Source organism: Sorex araneus, chromosome 11 (genome assembly GCF_027595985.1).
Source record: "Sorex araneus isolate mSorAra2 chromosome 11, mSorAra2.pri, whole genome shotgun sequence".
Lineage (NCBI taxonomy): Eukaryota > Metazoa > Chordata > Mammalia > Eulipotyphla > Soricidae > Sorex > Sorex araneus.
In genome coordinates this window covers 5,604,921-5,616,788 of record NC_073312.1, presented here as the reverse complement: position 1 = coordinate 5,616,788, position 11,868 = coordinate 5,604,921, and the positions used below count along the sequence as shown (strand labels likewise).

Here is an 11,868-nt window from a genome sequence, read left to right as displayed (position 1 = left end):
TTCCCGCCCCACTGCCTCGCTCAAGTCTCGCGAGAGCGGGCGGAGGCGGCGAAAGGGAGGCCCTTTTGTCTCTCCGGGGCTTCCGTCGGGACGGGGAGGCCGCGCGGGGGCGGGGCGGGGCGGGGCGGGTGGGGCGGGGTCACAGGCTGGCCCCGCCCCGCGGCACTGGCCGGCTGCCTAAGGGCGCGCGCGCGGCGCGTTCCCGGAGCATCGCGGCCGCGGGCCTGGAAGCGGCGGGATGGTGGGGGCGGCGGTCCGGCTGTTGCGCGGCGGCGCGCCGGTGAGTGACTGCGCGGGGGCCCGGCTCTGCGGGGCGGGGGGCTGCCCCGGTGGGGGGGTGGCCGCCGGCGCGGCGGGGGGCTTGGGAGCGTTCTGCAGAGCTGTCACGGCCGGCGGCGCGTCCCGGCCCCGCTGCAGCCCCCGGGACGTGCGCCGGCGTCGGGCGGCCGTTCCTCCCCCCCACACCCCCGCGTCCTCGACCTCGGGCCCAGCTGGCCCGGCCGTGCAGGCGGCCGCTGCCCCGCCTGACCGCGGCTGCCGACAGCCCCCCGACGGGCGCCCCGGGAGCCGCGCGCCGCCTCCCGCCCGCGCCCCGCGCGCGCGGGCCCGGCGCCCTCCCAGGGATGCCCGCAGGGAGGACTTTGACGGGTTTGGGCCATTAAGGCAATTAGCGGGGAGCCTCTGCGCCTTTTGTCCGGTGCAGGGCATGCATTCTTGCGGTCGCAGGTGCACACTCCGGCTAATTGTTTAATCGTGCTTACTGGGCCTTGGCTGAAGACTGCAGCGCGGACGGACGCCTCCCCGGGCTGCCCAGGCCACTGTCCCCTCAATGTGCCGCCCTTCACTGACCACCCGAGTGGCAGGGCAGGATCAAATCAGGAGCTTCTCGGAACCTCGCTAGAAACCTCGCTTTAAAGTTTCCGGGGCCGGGATCTCCCCAGCACCCCTGCCCGGGAGGATCTCCTGTTTTAAGTTTCCTGTCCCCAGGGTGAGTCAAAGAAAAATTACAGAAAAGTTGTTCAGAGTTTCTCAGCTGGAGAGTGGCTGGCCTGGCCGCTGCTTCCCACGCTCCGCTCCCTGGGGGTGGCGGAGACCGGCTTGGTTTGGATTTGGCTTATGGGATAGATTTGATGGTTTGATTACCGTCACTCCTCGATTTTTCAGGCACTTTTGTATCAGTAGTTAATGGGGAGTTGTTGAAGAATTTGGATTTGAACACAGCCCCGGTGGCCCTTTCCCACGGTTTGACCTTGGGAAAGTCACCGAAAGGCTTTGGGTCATCTTTGGGCCATGGTTCCCCGAGCTGTAAGGTGGGAGGAACAGGCGGTGGGGACAGTTCAGTGAATTCACACAGCTCCCTGGGGGAAGCGCAGTCAGCCGCCAGGCACTGCTAGTTTTGTTTATTTTTATTAATAATATTTTCCTTTTTGGGTCACACCCAGCGATGCTCAGGGGTTACTCCTGGTTTTGCACTCAAGAATTATTCCTGGTGGTGCTTGGAAGACCGTATGGGGTGCCGGGGATCGAACCTGGGTCAGCCACCTGCGAGGCAAACGCCCTCCCCACTGTACTGTCGCTCCAGCCCAGATTCTGAACATTTTTAAACGGATATTTTGCTAACCCTGGAGAGGGTGACTTGACCATTGTACACTGACCAGCTTATAGACTGGGCTGCACTGCCCCTCTCCCCAGGCCAAGCCCCCCACGCGCTCCTGGAAGAGAAAGCGTCGATCCCGGGCAGGAAGGTGTGCGCTGCACGTTGGCACCTGCTCCTTGTCGTTTCTTCCCGGCCGCTGCCTCAGTCTACGCAGGAACGATTGCTTCTTGCTTCGTTGTTATGTTCCTTGCCGAGTTTTATTTTCTTTGTTATTCTGGTTTCCACGTTGTAATTTAGGATATGTGTATTTTGAGGTTTGACTAAATTTGCCGTGTGCAAGGCAAACACCCTATCCGCTGTCCTATCCCCGGGGCACTGCTAGTCTCTGGCAGGCAGGAGACACGGTTCAGTGGCTAAGGCGCTTGCCTCACACGTGCCAGACCTGGGTTCGTTCCCCAGCACACCCTATGTTCCGAGCACTACCAGAAGTAATCCCTGAGGGCAGAACCAGGGGTGACCTGCACCCCCCCACCTCCAAAAAAAAAAAAGACCTTAAGAAAAAAATAAAGGGGGCTGGAGCGATAGCACAGCGGGGAGGGCGTTTGCCTTGCACGCGGCCAACCCGGGTTCGATTCCCAGCATCCCATATGGTCCCCTGAGCACCGCCAGGGATAATTCCTGAGTGCAGAGCCAGGAGTAACCCCTGTGCATCGCCAGGTGTGACCCAAAAAGCAAAAAAAAATAAAGACTGCATTTTAGAGAAGGGCCTAGAATCGGAGCCAGCGGGCCTCGTGCTGTCAGGGAGCTGGGCAGTCTGTGCTTGTGGTCAGAGGGGAGGGAGGACCCGGTGGGCAGTTGGAACCAGGTTCGGGTTCTCCAGGTATAGTAAGGGGACCAGCAAGGGACTGGGGTTTGTTTTGGTTTTTTCTCTGTAGCCACCTCCAGCGATACTGTGGTGCTCAGGGACCGCCTGGGATGCCGGGGATCGAACCCAGGTCAGCTGTGTGCAAGGCCAGCCCTGTCCTTGCTGTCCCGTGGCTCAGGCCCCCGGGGCTGTTTTGGAAGGAACGCTGGGGTTGGCCCTTTGGACCGTCCGGCGCTATGACCTAAGTGGCCTGCTGGGCACCTGAGCCCTGGTGGAAGACGAATGGGGAGCCAGGAGGTACCGTGCACAGCACCCGGGGACCCTCCTGCAGCGTCTCCCACCCGCCCCAGGACCCCTCTCCCATTGGCGCTCGCCGGGAGGGTCGGGGCGGCCGCTGGAGGGCTCCTCTGTACCCTGGGCGTGGGTGGGTGCTCGTGCTCTCTTTGCGGCTTAGAAGCGGACACTCCCTCGGGTTCCTGGGGAGTTCGTCTGCGTTGATTTAGGGGCCGCACCGGAGGGCTGCTCCCCCGCCCCCTGACAGCGGGGCCCAGGCGGTGCCTGGGCAGACCAGGGCCTATCGCGGCATGTGCCCTGCCTGGCCCGAGAGTTGCCTGTTTTGCCAGCTCAGATCCTATCAGGCAGCTGAGGGTTTTTTTTTAAGTCCCTTTTGTAGGTGACAGAGGGAGTGACTGCAGTTGGCTGTCCTGGGGGTGGGAAGTGCGTTTGGGGAACCCTGCACTGCTGGGGCTCGAACCCTGGGCTCTGGCCTGCCAGTCATACACCCCAGTCCTCCGTGCCGGCCCCGTAAAGTATTCCTGACTGGGTGGGGGGGGGCAGAGAGTTTATACGGCGGGTCAGGTACTTGAGCTGACCGGGTTGGATCCCGGCACCCCCGAGAGTCCTCCTGAGCCCCCCGGGAGTGATCCCCGAGGGCAGAGCCAGGAGGAAGCCCTGAGCACCACCGGGCAAGCTCCTGAGACAGCCGTTCCTGCCAGGCTTCCGTATTCTCGAAATCCTGCCTCTGGCGGAGCAGGTGTGAAACGTGTTTTGCCGTTGGCAAAGCCCCTGGCACTGCTGGGGCGCAGAGCCAGCGCCTGGTGTGGGGAGAGTCGCCAGGAAGATCTTTCGCACGTGATGAAACTCGGAGTCGGGTCATCTGCATCTGACCCCCACATCTGACCCCCGAGCAGCCCCGCTGGGCCCGTGGGCCAGCTGCTTCCCTTCCGCTCCCCCCGCCCCCCAGCAGGACGGCGTGAAGTGAGAGGGGAGGTGTGAACGGCCATGGCTTCTCGGCACAGAGTGGCTCCGAGCCCAGGCAGAGCACGCCACGGGCAGCTCTCGGGGGGCACAGGGGCTGTCTGTGCCCTCCTCGGAGAATGGCAGCCAGCTGTAGGGACCGAGAAGGGGCCCTTCGGGGGAATCACGCTGTTGGAAGTGGGGGGCTGTTCCGTATGGGCTCAGAAAGGCATCGGAGGGTGAGAGCGAGGCAGAGGGCCGGCCAGGTGCTTGCTTTGCTTGCAGCCGGCCCGTTGCCAGCGCGGCCGTAGGGTCCCCCGAGTTCCTCCAGGAGCGACCGCAGGAGCAGGCTCCTGACCACTGCCGGTGTACCCCCCCCCCCGAAAGAAAGGTGTGGGGAGGGTTAAGTGTACACACACCTGGAGTCTGTGTACAAGGTCCTGGATTCCGTCCCCAGAGCAGAGCCAAAGAGGCACTGCGTACCAAGCCAGTGAAATCAGTGGCTGAATAAATAGCAGTACTCCTACATTAAAAAAAAAAAAAGAAATTAGTGGATCTGCCTGGGGGTGGGGGGAATGCAATGGGACAGTGGGGAGGGCATTTGCCTTGCACATCGGCAACCCGGTTTAATCCCCAGCATCCCATGGGGTCCCCCACGCACTGCCAAGAGTAATTCCTGCGTGCGGGGCCAGGAGGAACCCCTTAGAACTCCCGCAAAGTATCAACAGAACTTTCTTTCTGGTTCCGATGTACTTACCTTGGGAACTGGAGCGGTAGTCTAGTGGGTAGGGCGCAGCCAACCTGGGTTCGGTTCCCAGCACCACGTGATGGCTCCCCGACCCCCATCAAAAATGATCCTGAGGGGCTGGAGCGATAGCACAGCGGGTAGGGCGTTTGCCTTGCACGCGGCCGACCCGGGTTCTAATCCCAGCATCCCATATGGTCCCCTGAGCACCGCCAGGGGTAATTCCTGAGTGAAGAGCCAGGAGTAACTCCTGTGCATCGCCGGGTGTGACCCAAAAACCAAAAAAAAAAAATGATCCTGAGCTCGAAGTAAGCAGAACCACCAGGTTGTGATGCAATAACAAATAGATAGACTTTCTTTTATCACGAGGACTTTTTCCGCCACATTTTATTTGTGGCGGAATAAGAACGCCTTAGAACGCCCCCCCCCAAAAAAAAAAGAAAATAGTGGGTCTCCATATTTCAGCACTGTGTGTATCGCTAACAGATTTGAAAATTGGCTGTCATCTCACTGAACATGTCCACTTTATATTCTTCATTTTTATTATTGTAAAACTTTTATAAAGTTGTTCATGATGAAAAAGAAAATAGTGGTTCTCAGTGTGACAGTGCTCCGCCTGTCGGAGGCGGGCTTCAGCCGAGCAGCTTGAGAACAGACCGTTCAGGTGACGCGGCGTGGGAGGGGGCGTGTTGCAGGGCTGTGGAGGTGTGAGTACTGGCTGTTTGGCGTTGGCACGCGCCAGAGGGGCCCAGGGGAGAGGCTTGCGGGCAGCTGGGTGGGGTTCAGGCCGCAGCTCCCTACGCCGACTTGCGGAGACTTCCTAAACCCGTTCCCGCACAGAGCGCGCCCCGACAGGGCCGTCCGCGTCCCGCACACGTGCCCGGGGTTTGCCAGCACTCGGGATGGCTCCGTGCCGCCTGCTCATCGGTGCCACGCTGGCAACGTTGCTCCTCTCCCACGGAGATCAGCTCTGCGGCCACCGGACCCCGAGTCCTCCCAGGCGCCCGGGCCGGACGGGCCGTGTTGCACTCGGGCCCCTTCCCCCGAGTGCCGGCCAGCATTTCCCAACTTGGGCGCCGCCGCCCACTGTCCCCAGGCCTGTGGGTCAGCCCCGAGTGTCTCCGAGATTGCCACAGGCCTCCGAGGGCTGAGTTGCACCCCGTGCCCTGCCAGCTCCGTCCCGCAGGTGTGTGCCGGGGAAGGCAGGGCGGCTGTTCTTGGAAATTTCTCTCAGCCTGCATTGCCACACTCCGGGCTAGGGACCCCGAGGCGCTAACTGGCAGAGGCCTTGGCAGGATCCAGTGGCAGGAGGCTGGCAGAGGGGCTCCTGAGCACTGAGGTCAGGAGCCTTCCACCTTTTCACAGCCTGCACCCAGCACGTGGCCTGCCTCCCAGGCCAGCAGCGCGGGCCAGGCGGTAGACCCCTGGCTGTCAGCCGTTCTGTACCCATGCACGGGCACTGGCTCATGGGTCAGTGGCTGAAGACCCCTGACTCCGGCTGCTTCAGGTCCACTGGGCTGTAAGAAACCCCTAAGCGGGGCTGGAGCGATAGCACAGCGGGGAGGGCGTTTGCCTTGCACACAGCTGACCCTGGTTCAATTCCCAGCATCCCATATGGCCTCCCGAGCACTGCCAGGAGTAATTCCTGAGTGCAGAGCCAGGAGTAACCCCTGGGCATTGCCAGGTGTGACCCAAAAAACACTGTCACTGTCATCCCGTTGCTCATCGATTTGCTCGAGCGGGCACCAGTAACGTCTCCATTGTGAGACTTGTTACTGGTTTTTGGTTTTGTTTTGTTGTTGTTGTTTTTTTCCTTTTTGGGTCACACCTGGCGATTACTCCTGGCTCTGCACTCAGGAATCACTCCTGGTGGTGCTTGGGGGACCATATGGGATGCTGGAGATCGAACCCTGGTTGGTCACATGCAAGGCAAATGCCCTACCCACTGTGCTATCTCTCCAGCCCCTTGTTACTGTTTTTGGCATATCGAATACTCCAAGGGTACTTGCCAGGCTCTGCCGAGCGGGCAGGATACTCTCGGTAGCTGCTCAAAAAAAAAAAAAACAAAACAAACAAGCAAACAAAACCAGAAGCCCCTAAGCTGGCAGCTCCTCTGGAAGGGAGATTGAGAAAGGAGGACTCGAGCAGGCCTGGCCATCTGGAAATGGGGGATTAAAGCGCTGCCAGTTTCTTTCAATTTTGTTTGTTTTGTTTTCATTTTGGCTTTTGGGTCACACCCAGGGATGCTCAGAGGCCACTCCCGGCTTTGCACTCAGGAATTACTCCTGGCGGTGCTCAGGGACCCTGCAGGAGGCTGAGCTTCAAATCTGGGCTGGGCGTGTACGAGGCCAGCGCCTGACCCGCCGCCACCTGCCGTGCCACCCGCCGTGCCACCCGCTGTGCCGTCTCCCCAGCCCCACGGTGCCGGTTTCTAAATGGCGTGGTTGAGTCATGAGCAGAGATGGGTGATGGAGGGGAAAGGTAGGTGCGGAGGAACTGGAGGGAAAGGGTGCCAGGAACTGTCGGGACACCGGGTGTCGGGTGAGGAGCTTGGGCCGCCCCTGGAAACGCGCAGGAAGAGCAGAGCCGGAGACCCCGTGCTCAGAGTCAAGGCTCGGGTGGCCATGGGCCCCCGGGGGAGTTCTGAGCCTGCAGGCCCCTCGCGGCCCCTGCTGGGCGTCTGTCGCTCTGCAGAGGGTCAGGGTGAGGGGGAGCCGATCACCTTGACTCAGAACTGGAGCGGAAGAAGGAAGCGAACCTCAGGGCTCGCCAGGAGCTGGGTCGGGGGAAGTAACGGGCGGCTTAGGCAGGCGCCGGAATGCAGCCGGGCCCGCTGTGGCGGTTCCAGAGGACAGGCTGCGGCTTGGCCGACCCGCGGGGACGGGGCCGTCTGGATACGGCCCCTTTCCCGGGCCCCTTCTGCAGCCGCCTCGCTTTCCCTGGAGGGAGCGAGTTCGAGAGAACCTTATCCCCCGCCTGGGAAGACGCTGAATCTCAGGGCACGCGTTAGTTGATTGAATTGCTGTTTGGGTTCCCTCTGGTTTGCTTTTGAGCCACACCTGGCCGGGCTCGGGGCTCGCTCCTGGCTCTGTGCTGAGCGATCGGCCCTGCTGAAGCACAGGGGGGGCGTCCAGGGGGCCGCACCGCTGCTCTCGCCCACGCTCTGCCCCCACCGCTGCATTTCTTGGAGAGTGACTTTACCCACAGTCCCGTCCTTCCAGATGCCTTTGAGCAGAGGGCGAGGTGTCTGGTTTCGTTTTTGCACGCTGGTCCTTCCCAGCACTTGCTGACATGGCCAAGGTCACCTGGAAGGGGACATGTCCCCTTTATGCCAGAGCCCTGGCACCCTCTCCGGGTTTGCTTAGGCCTCAGCCGGAGCGTGTTTAGTTTTTCTAGGAGCTCCGTCGGGATCTGTTGGAGCGTCGCTAAGAGCGTTCACAGAGACGGGCGTGTCTCGAGCTGGAGAGCGAAGTGCAGGTCAAACCTGCTGCCTGGTACGTGGCTGCCCGGCCTGGCTCCCCGGCCCCCGGGCTGCTCCCCCAGGAGCAACTCCTGAGCAGGAGCCCGGAGTGAGCCCTGAGCACTGCCGAGTGTGACCCCAAAATCCAAAAACGTTTTTCAAAGTTTATGTTTTCCTTCTGGGCAAATCCTCGGGGCAGGGTTCTGGCAGCCTCGGCCCGGGGGTCTGAGAGCAGATCAGGGTCCACTTCCAGTTTCAAGTGGGATGGACAGTACCAAAGTGAGAATCTGCAGCTGGGGGCCGGCCTGGCGCCAGGACACAGAGCTTGGCGTGGAAGCAGCTGCACCCTCGGCCTGCGGGGAGTCTGAGAAGTGAGCACTGCACAGTGGGTCGTGTTGGAGACTAGGCACCGCTCCGCCGGGCAGGACGGCCACAGACACCTCCTCGGGGCTGTTCCTGCTCTCGGGAACATCTGCTGCCTTGGCCCGCACCCCGCCTTCCCCTGCCGCAGAGCCAAAGACAACAGGGGGGAATGTGGCCGGGATGGAGCCGGCAGCCAACTCGCTCGGGCCACAGCCGGGCTGCGAACTCCAGTATGATACTGCCCAGACCCTCAGCTGATGGCCGGGCACAGTGCTCCTCAGCGGCCAAGGAAAGCTTGGCATTCCGCTCTCTCCCTCTCTCTCTCTCCTCTCTCTCTCCCCCTCTCTCTCCCTCTCCCTCTCTCTCTCCTCTCTCTCTCCCCCCTCTCACCTCTCTCCCCCTCTCTCCTCTCTCCCTCTCCTCTCTCCCCTCTCTCTCCTCTCCCCCCTCTCTCTCTCCCCTCTCTCTCTCCTCTCCTCTCTCTCTCCCCTCTCCTCTCTCTCTCCCCTCTCCTCTCTCTCCCCTCTCCTCTCTCTCCCCTCTCTTCCCTCTCTTCTCTCTCCTCTCCCCTCTCTTTCCTCTCTCTCTCCTCCCTCTCTCCCCCTCTCTCTCTCCCTCTCTCTCTCTCTCTCTCTCTCTTGCTCTCTCTCTCGCTCTCTCTCTCGCTCTCTCCCCCACCTCCTGGCCGTGCTCAGGGGTCTTATGGGAGACCAGTCATCGGTCTTTGAACCCATGCAAGGTAAACTTCCCCCATGCTGTCCTATCGCTCCAGCCTCTCATTTTTGGATTGGGTCAATTAACCAGAAGCCACATACAGCATCCAACATTGTTAAGCACGTTAGCATTTAAGCCAGTGTTTATTTTAACACCTTGGCATGGCGGACCGTCCCCTCCTCCCACTACTTGATGTGGCAATAGCGCTGGTTGGTTCCATGTTCTACACCCTCACTTTTTTTTTGGGGGGGGCGGCAGGGGGCGCACACCCGGCCGTGCTTAGGGATCACTCCTAGTGGGGTTCATGCCTCGCCGGGTGTTGAAAGTGATTTGACTTTGTGCAAGGCAAGTGCCCTCCCCACGGTGCTACCTCTCTGGCCGCTGACCCTTGCTTCGCAAGTCTCCGCGTTGTATAACTGAATGCGAACCATGTGGGAACAGAAGCAACCTTTGGACACACAGTGACCAAAAATGAACTTGAAGTCAACTGTGCGATGCCTCCGAGGTGCTGCTAGCGGCCCTTCGCAGGGCTGCGTGCCCGGCTGGGAAGGGTCTGGCGTGCTCGTGGGAAAAGCTGAAGGAGTCCCTTTGGGGGCACCGAGACCCCTGGCTTTCAGTCTTTCTCCTGGAGCTGGCCCGCGCTGCCGGAGACCACGGAGGGAAGGGCGGGGGGGGGCGCCCAGTTGGCTGCATGCGAGCCTGGGTGCTGGGCCCCAGACGAACCAACCGGAAACCAAGCCCTTCAGGGTCCAGAGAGAGAGAGAGCCGGGGGGGGGGGGGTGAGGCCCGGCCTGGCACGCGGCTGGGCCCAGCCCAAGGCCTGGCACCCCACGGTCGCGACACGGAGACGCCTGTGTGAACTCAGCCGTATGCCCAGGACGGCGCCTGCGCTCCCTCCCCCGGCCGCGGGCACTGCCAGGGCCCCGCCTCCCACCGCCCTGGCCGTGTCGGCCCCGTGTTGAGAACACTGTTGCCTAAGTGGAATGGCACCCAAGGGAGTCGGTCACCCTCGGGGACTTGGCGTGACACCCTCCGCGCCAGAATGGCCTGAACTAGGTCGAACCGGCGAGTTGTGTGTGTGATGGGAGAGGCGGTGACCCCGGGACCCCCTTGGCTGTGGGCACCGTGGCTAGCTCCCGCTCCCTCGCCCGTGGGGAGCTGCGCCCCCCCTCAGTCTTCGCAGCCCAACCCCGCTGGTAGCGGCTCTGCCCAGCTCCCCACGGGCTGGCAGGTCCCGCCGGGGAGCCGGAGGTCTGGCCGGGCGGCGGGTCTGGGGGTGGGGGCAGATGCTCCGATGCTACAGGTGTCCTGGGACACTCTCCCCGCAGGTGGCCTGTCAGGACACGCGGCTGTCCTTGACGTGAGTCGGAGCCTCTCCCTGACGTGTGGGCTCGCTTGGCGCGGGGGGAAGGGTGGGGGGCAGGCCTCCAGGGCCCTCCCAGCGAGCTCGAGGTCAAGAGAGCCCGAGTGGGGTGGTGGGGGATGGGTAGGGGTGGGGGGAGGGACACTGGGGTCACCGGTAGGAGAATGGGCACTGGTGGAGGGACGGGGAAACGGCCACTGTGTGACTGAAATGCAAACACAAAAGTTCATATGTTTCCCAAGAACCGTAGAAATAAGTACCAGGAGATTGTTTCCATGGCTTGGAGGCTGGTCTCTCATTCTGGGTAACTCAGGGAAGGGACCACCAAGTAAAATGTGGTTGGAGGTCATGTGGGGGAAGGGTGATGCGGGCCGAATACAGACTAGAGACTGAACACAATGGCCACTCAACACCTTTATTGTAAACCACAACACCTAATCAGAGAGAGAGAACAAAAGGGAATTCCCTGCCATAGTGGCAGGGTGGGGTGGGGGGAGACGGGACTGGGGAGGGGGGGAGGGATGTTGGGTTTACGGGTGGTGGAGAATGGGCACTGGTGAAGGGATGGGTTATCGAACTTTGTATGGGGGAAGCATGAGCACAAAGATGTATGGATCTGTAACTGTACCCTCACGATGACTCTCTAAAAATAAACTAATAAAAAAAAAAGTTCATACGTTTGTAACTATACATCACAGTGATTCACTAATAAAACATTTTTAAAAGAAGAGAGCCATTTATTTATTTAAAATATTTGTTAGTGAATCACCTTGAGGGACCATTGCAAACTTATGAACTTTCATGTTTGTATTTGGTTTACATCCCTCCGCCAGTGCCCATTCTCCTCCACCAATGCTCCCAGTATCCCTCCCACCACCACCACCCCATCCCCCACCACCCCGCCCTGCCTCTGCGGCAGGGCATTCCCTTCTGTTCTCTTTCCTGCTGGATGTTGTAGTTTGCAATAGAGGTATTGAGTGGCCATCATGTTCGGTCTATAGTCTACTTTCGGCACGCAGCTTTCAACCCGAGTGGGTCCTCCCAACATCCTCTACTAGGTGTTCCCTTCTCTGTCTCTTTTCCCCTAGTATGTGAGGCCAGTTTCCAAGCTGTGGGGCAGACCTCCTGGTCCTTATCTCCTCTACTCCTGGGTGTTAGTGTCCCATTCTGCTACTTTATATTCCACAGATGAGTGCAATATTTCTATGTCTGTCTCTTTCTTTCTGACTCATTTCACTCAACATGATACTTTCCATGTTGATCCACTTACATGCAAATTTCATGACTTCATCTTTTCTAACAGCTGCATAGTATTCCATTGTGTAAATGTACCAAAGTTTCTTAACCAGTCATCTGTTTTTGGGCACTCTGTTTTTTTTCCCAGATTTTGGCTATTGTAAACAGTGCTGCAATGAACATACAAATGCAGATGTCATTACTATACTTTTTTGCCTCTCCAGGATATATTCCCAGAAGTAGTATTGCTGGGTCAAATGGGAGCTCAATTTCTAATTTTTTGAGAATC

General features: G+C 60.0%; 1 protein-coding gene across 1 annotated transcript in view; it reads left to right on the top strand.

The window, feature by feature from the left end:
• Window positions 1–151: 151 nt before the first annotated feature.
• The window catches only part of ACADSB (acyl-CoA dehydrogenase short/branched chain), a 42,435-nt gene continuing 30,718 nt past the window's right edge, over window positions 152–11,868 (top strand). Inside the window, exon 1 of the mRNA XM_055119109.1 lies at window positions 152–280. Within this exon, the coding sequence (XP_054975084.1) occupies window positions 239–280 (42 nt within the window). The 5' untranslated portion in view covers window positions 152–238. The remainder of the gene's footprint in view (window positions 281–11,868) is intronic.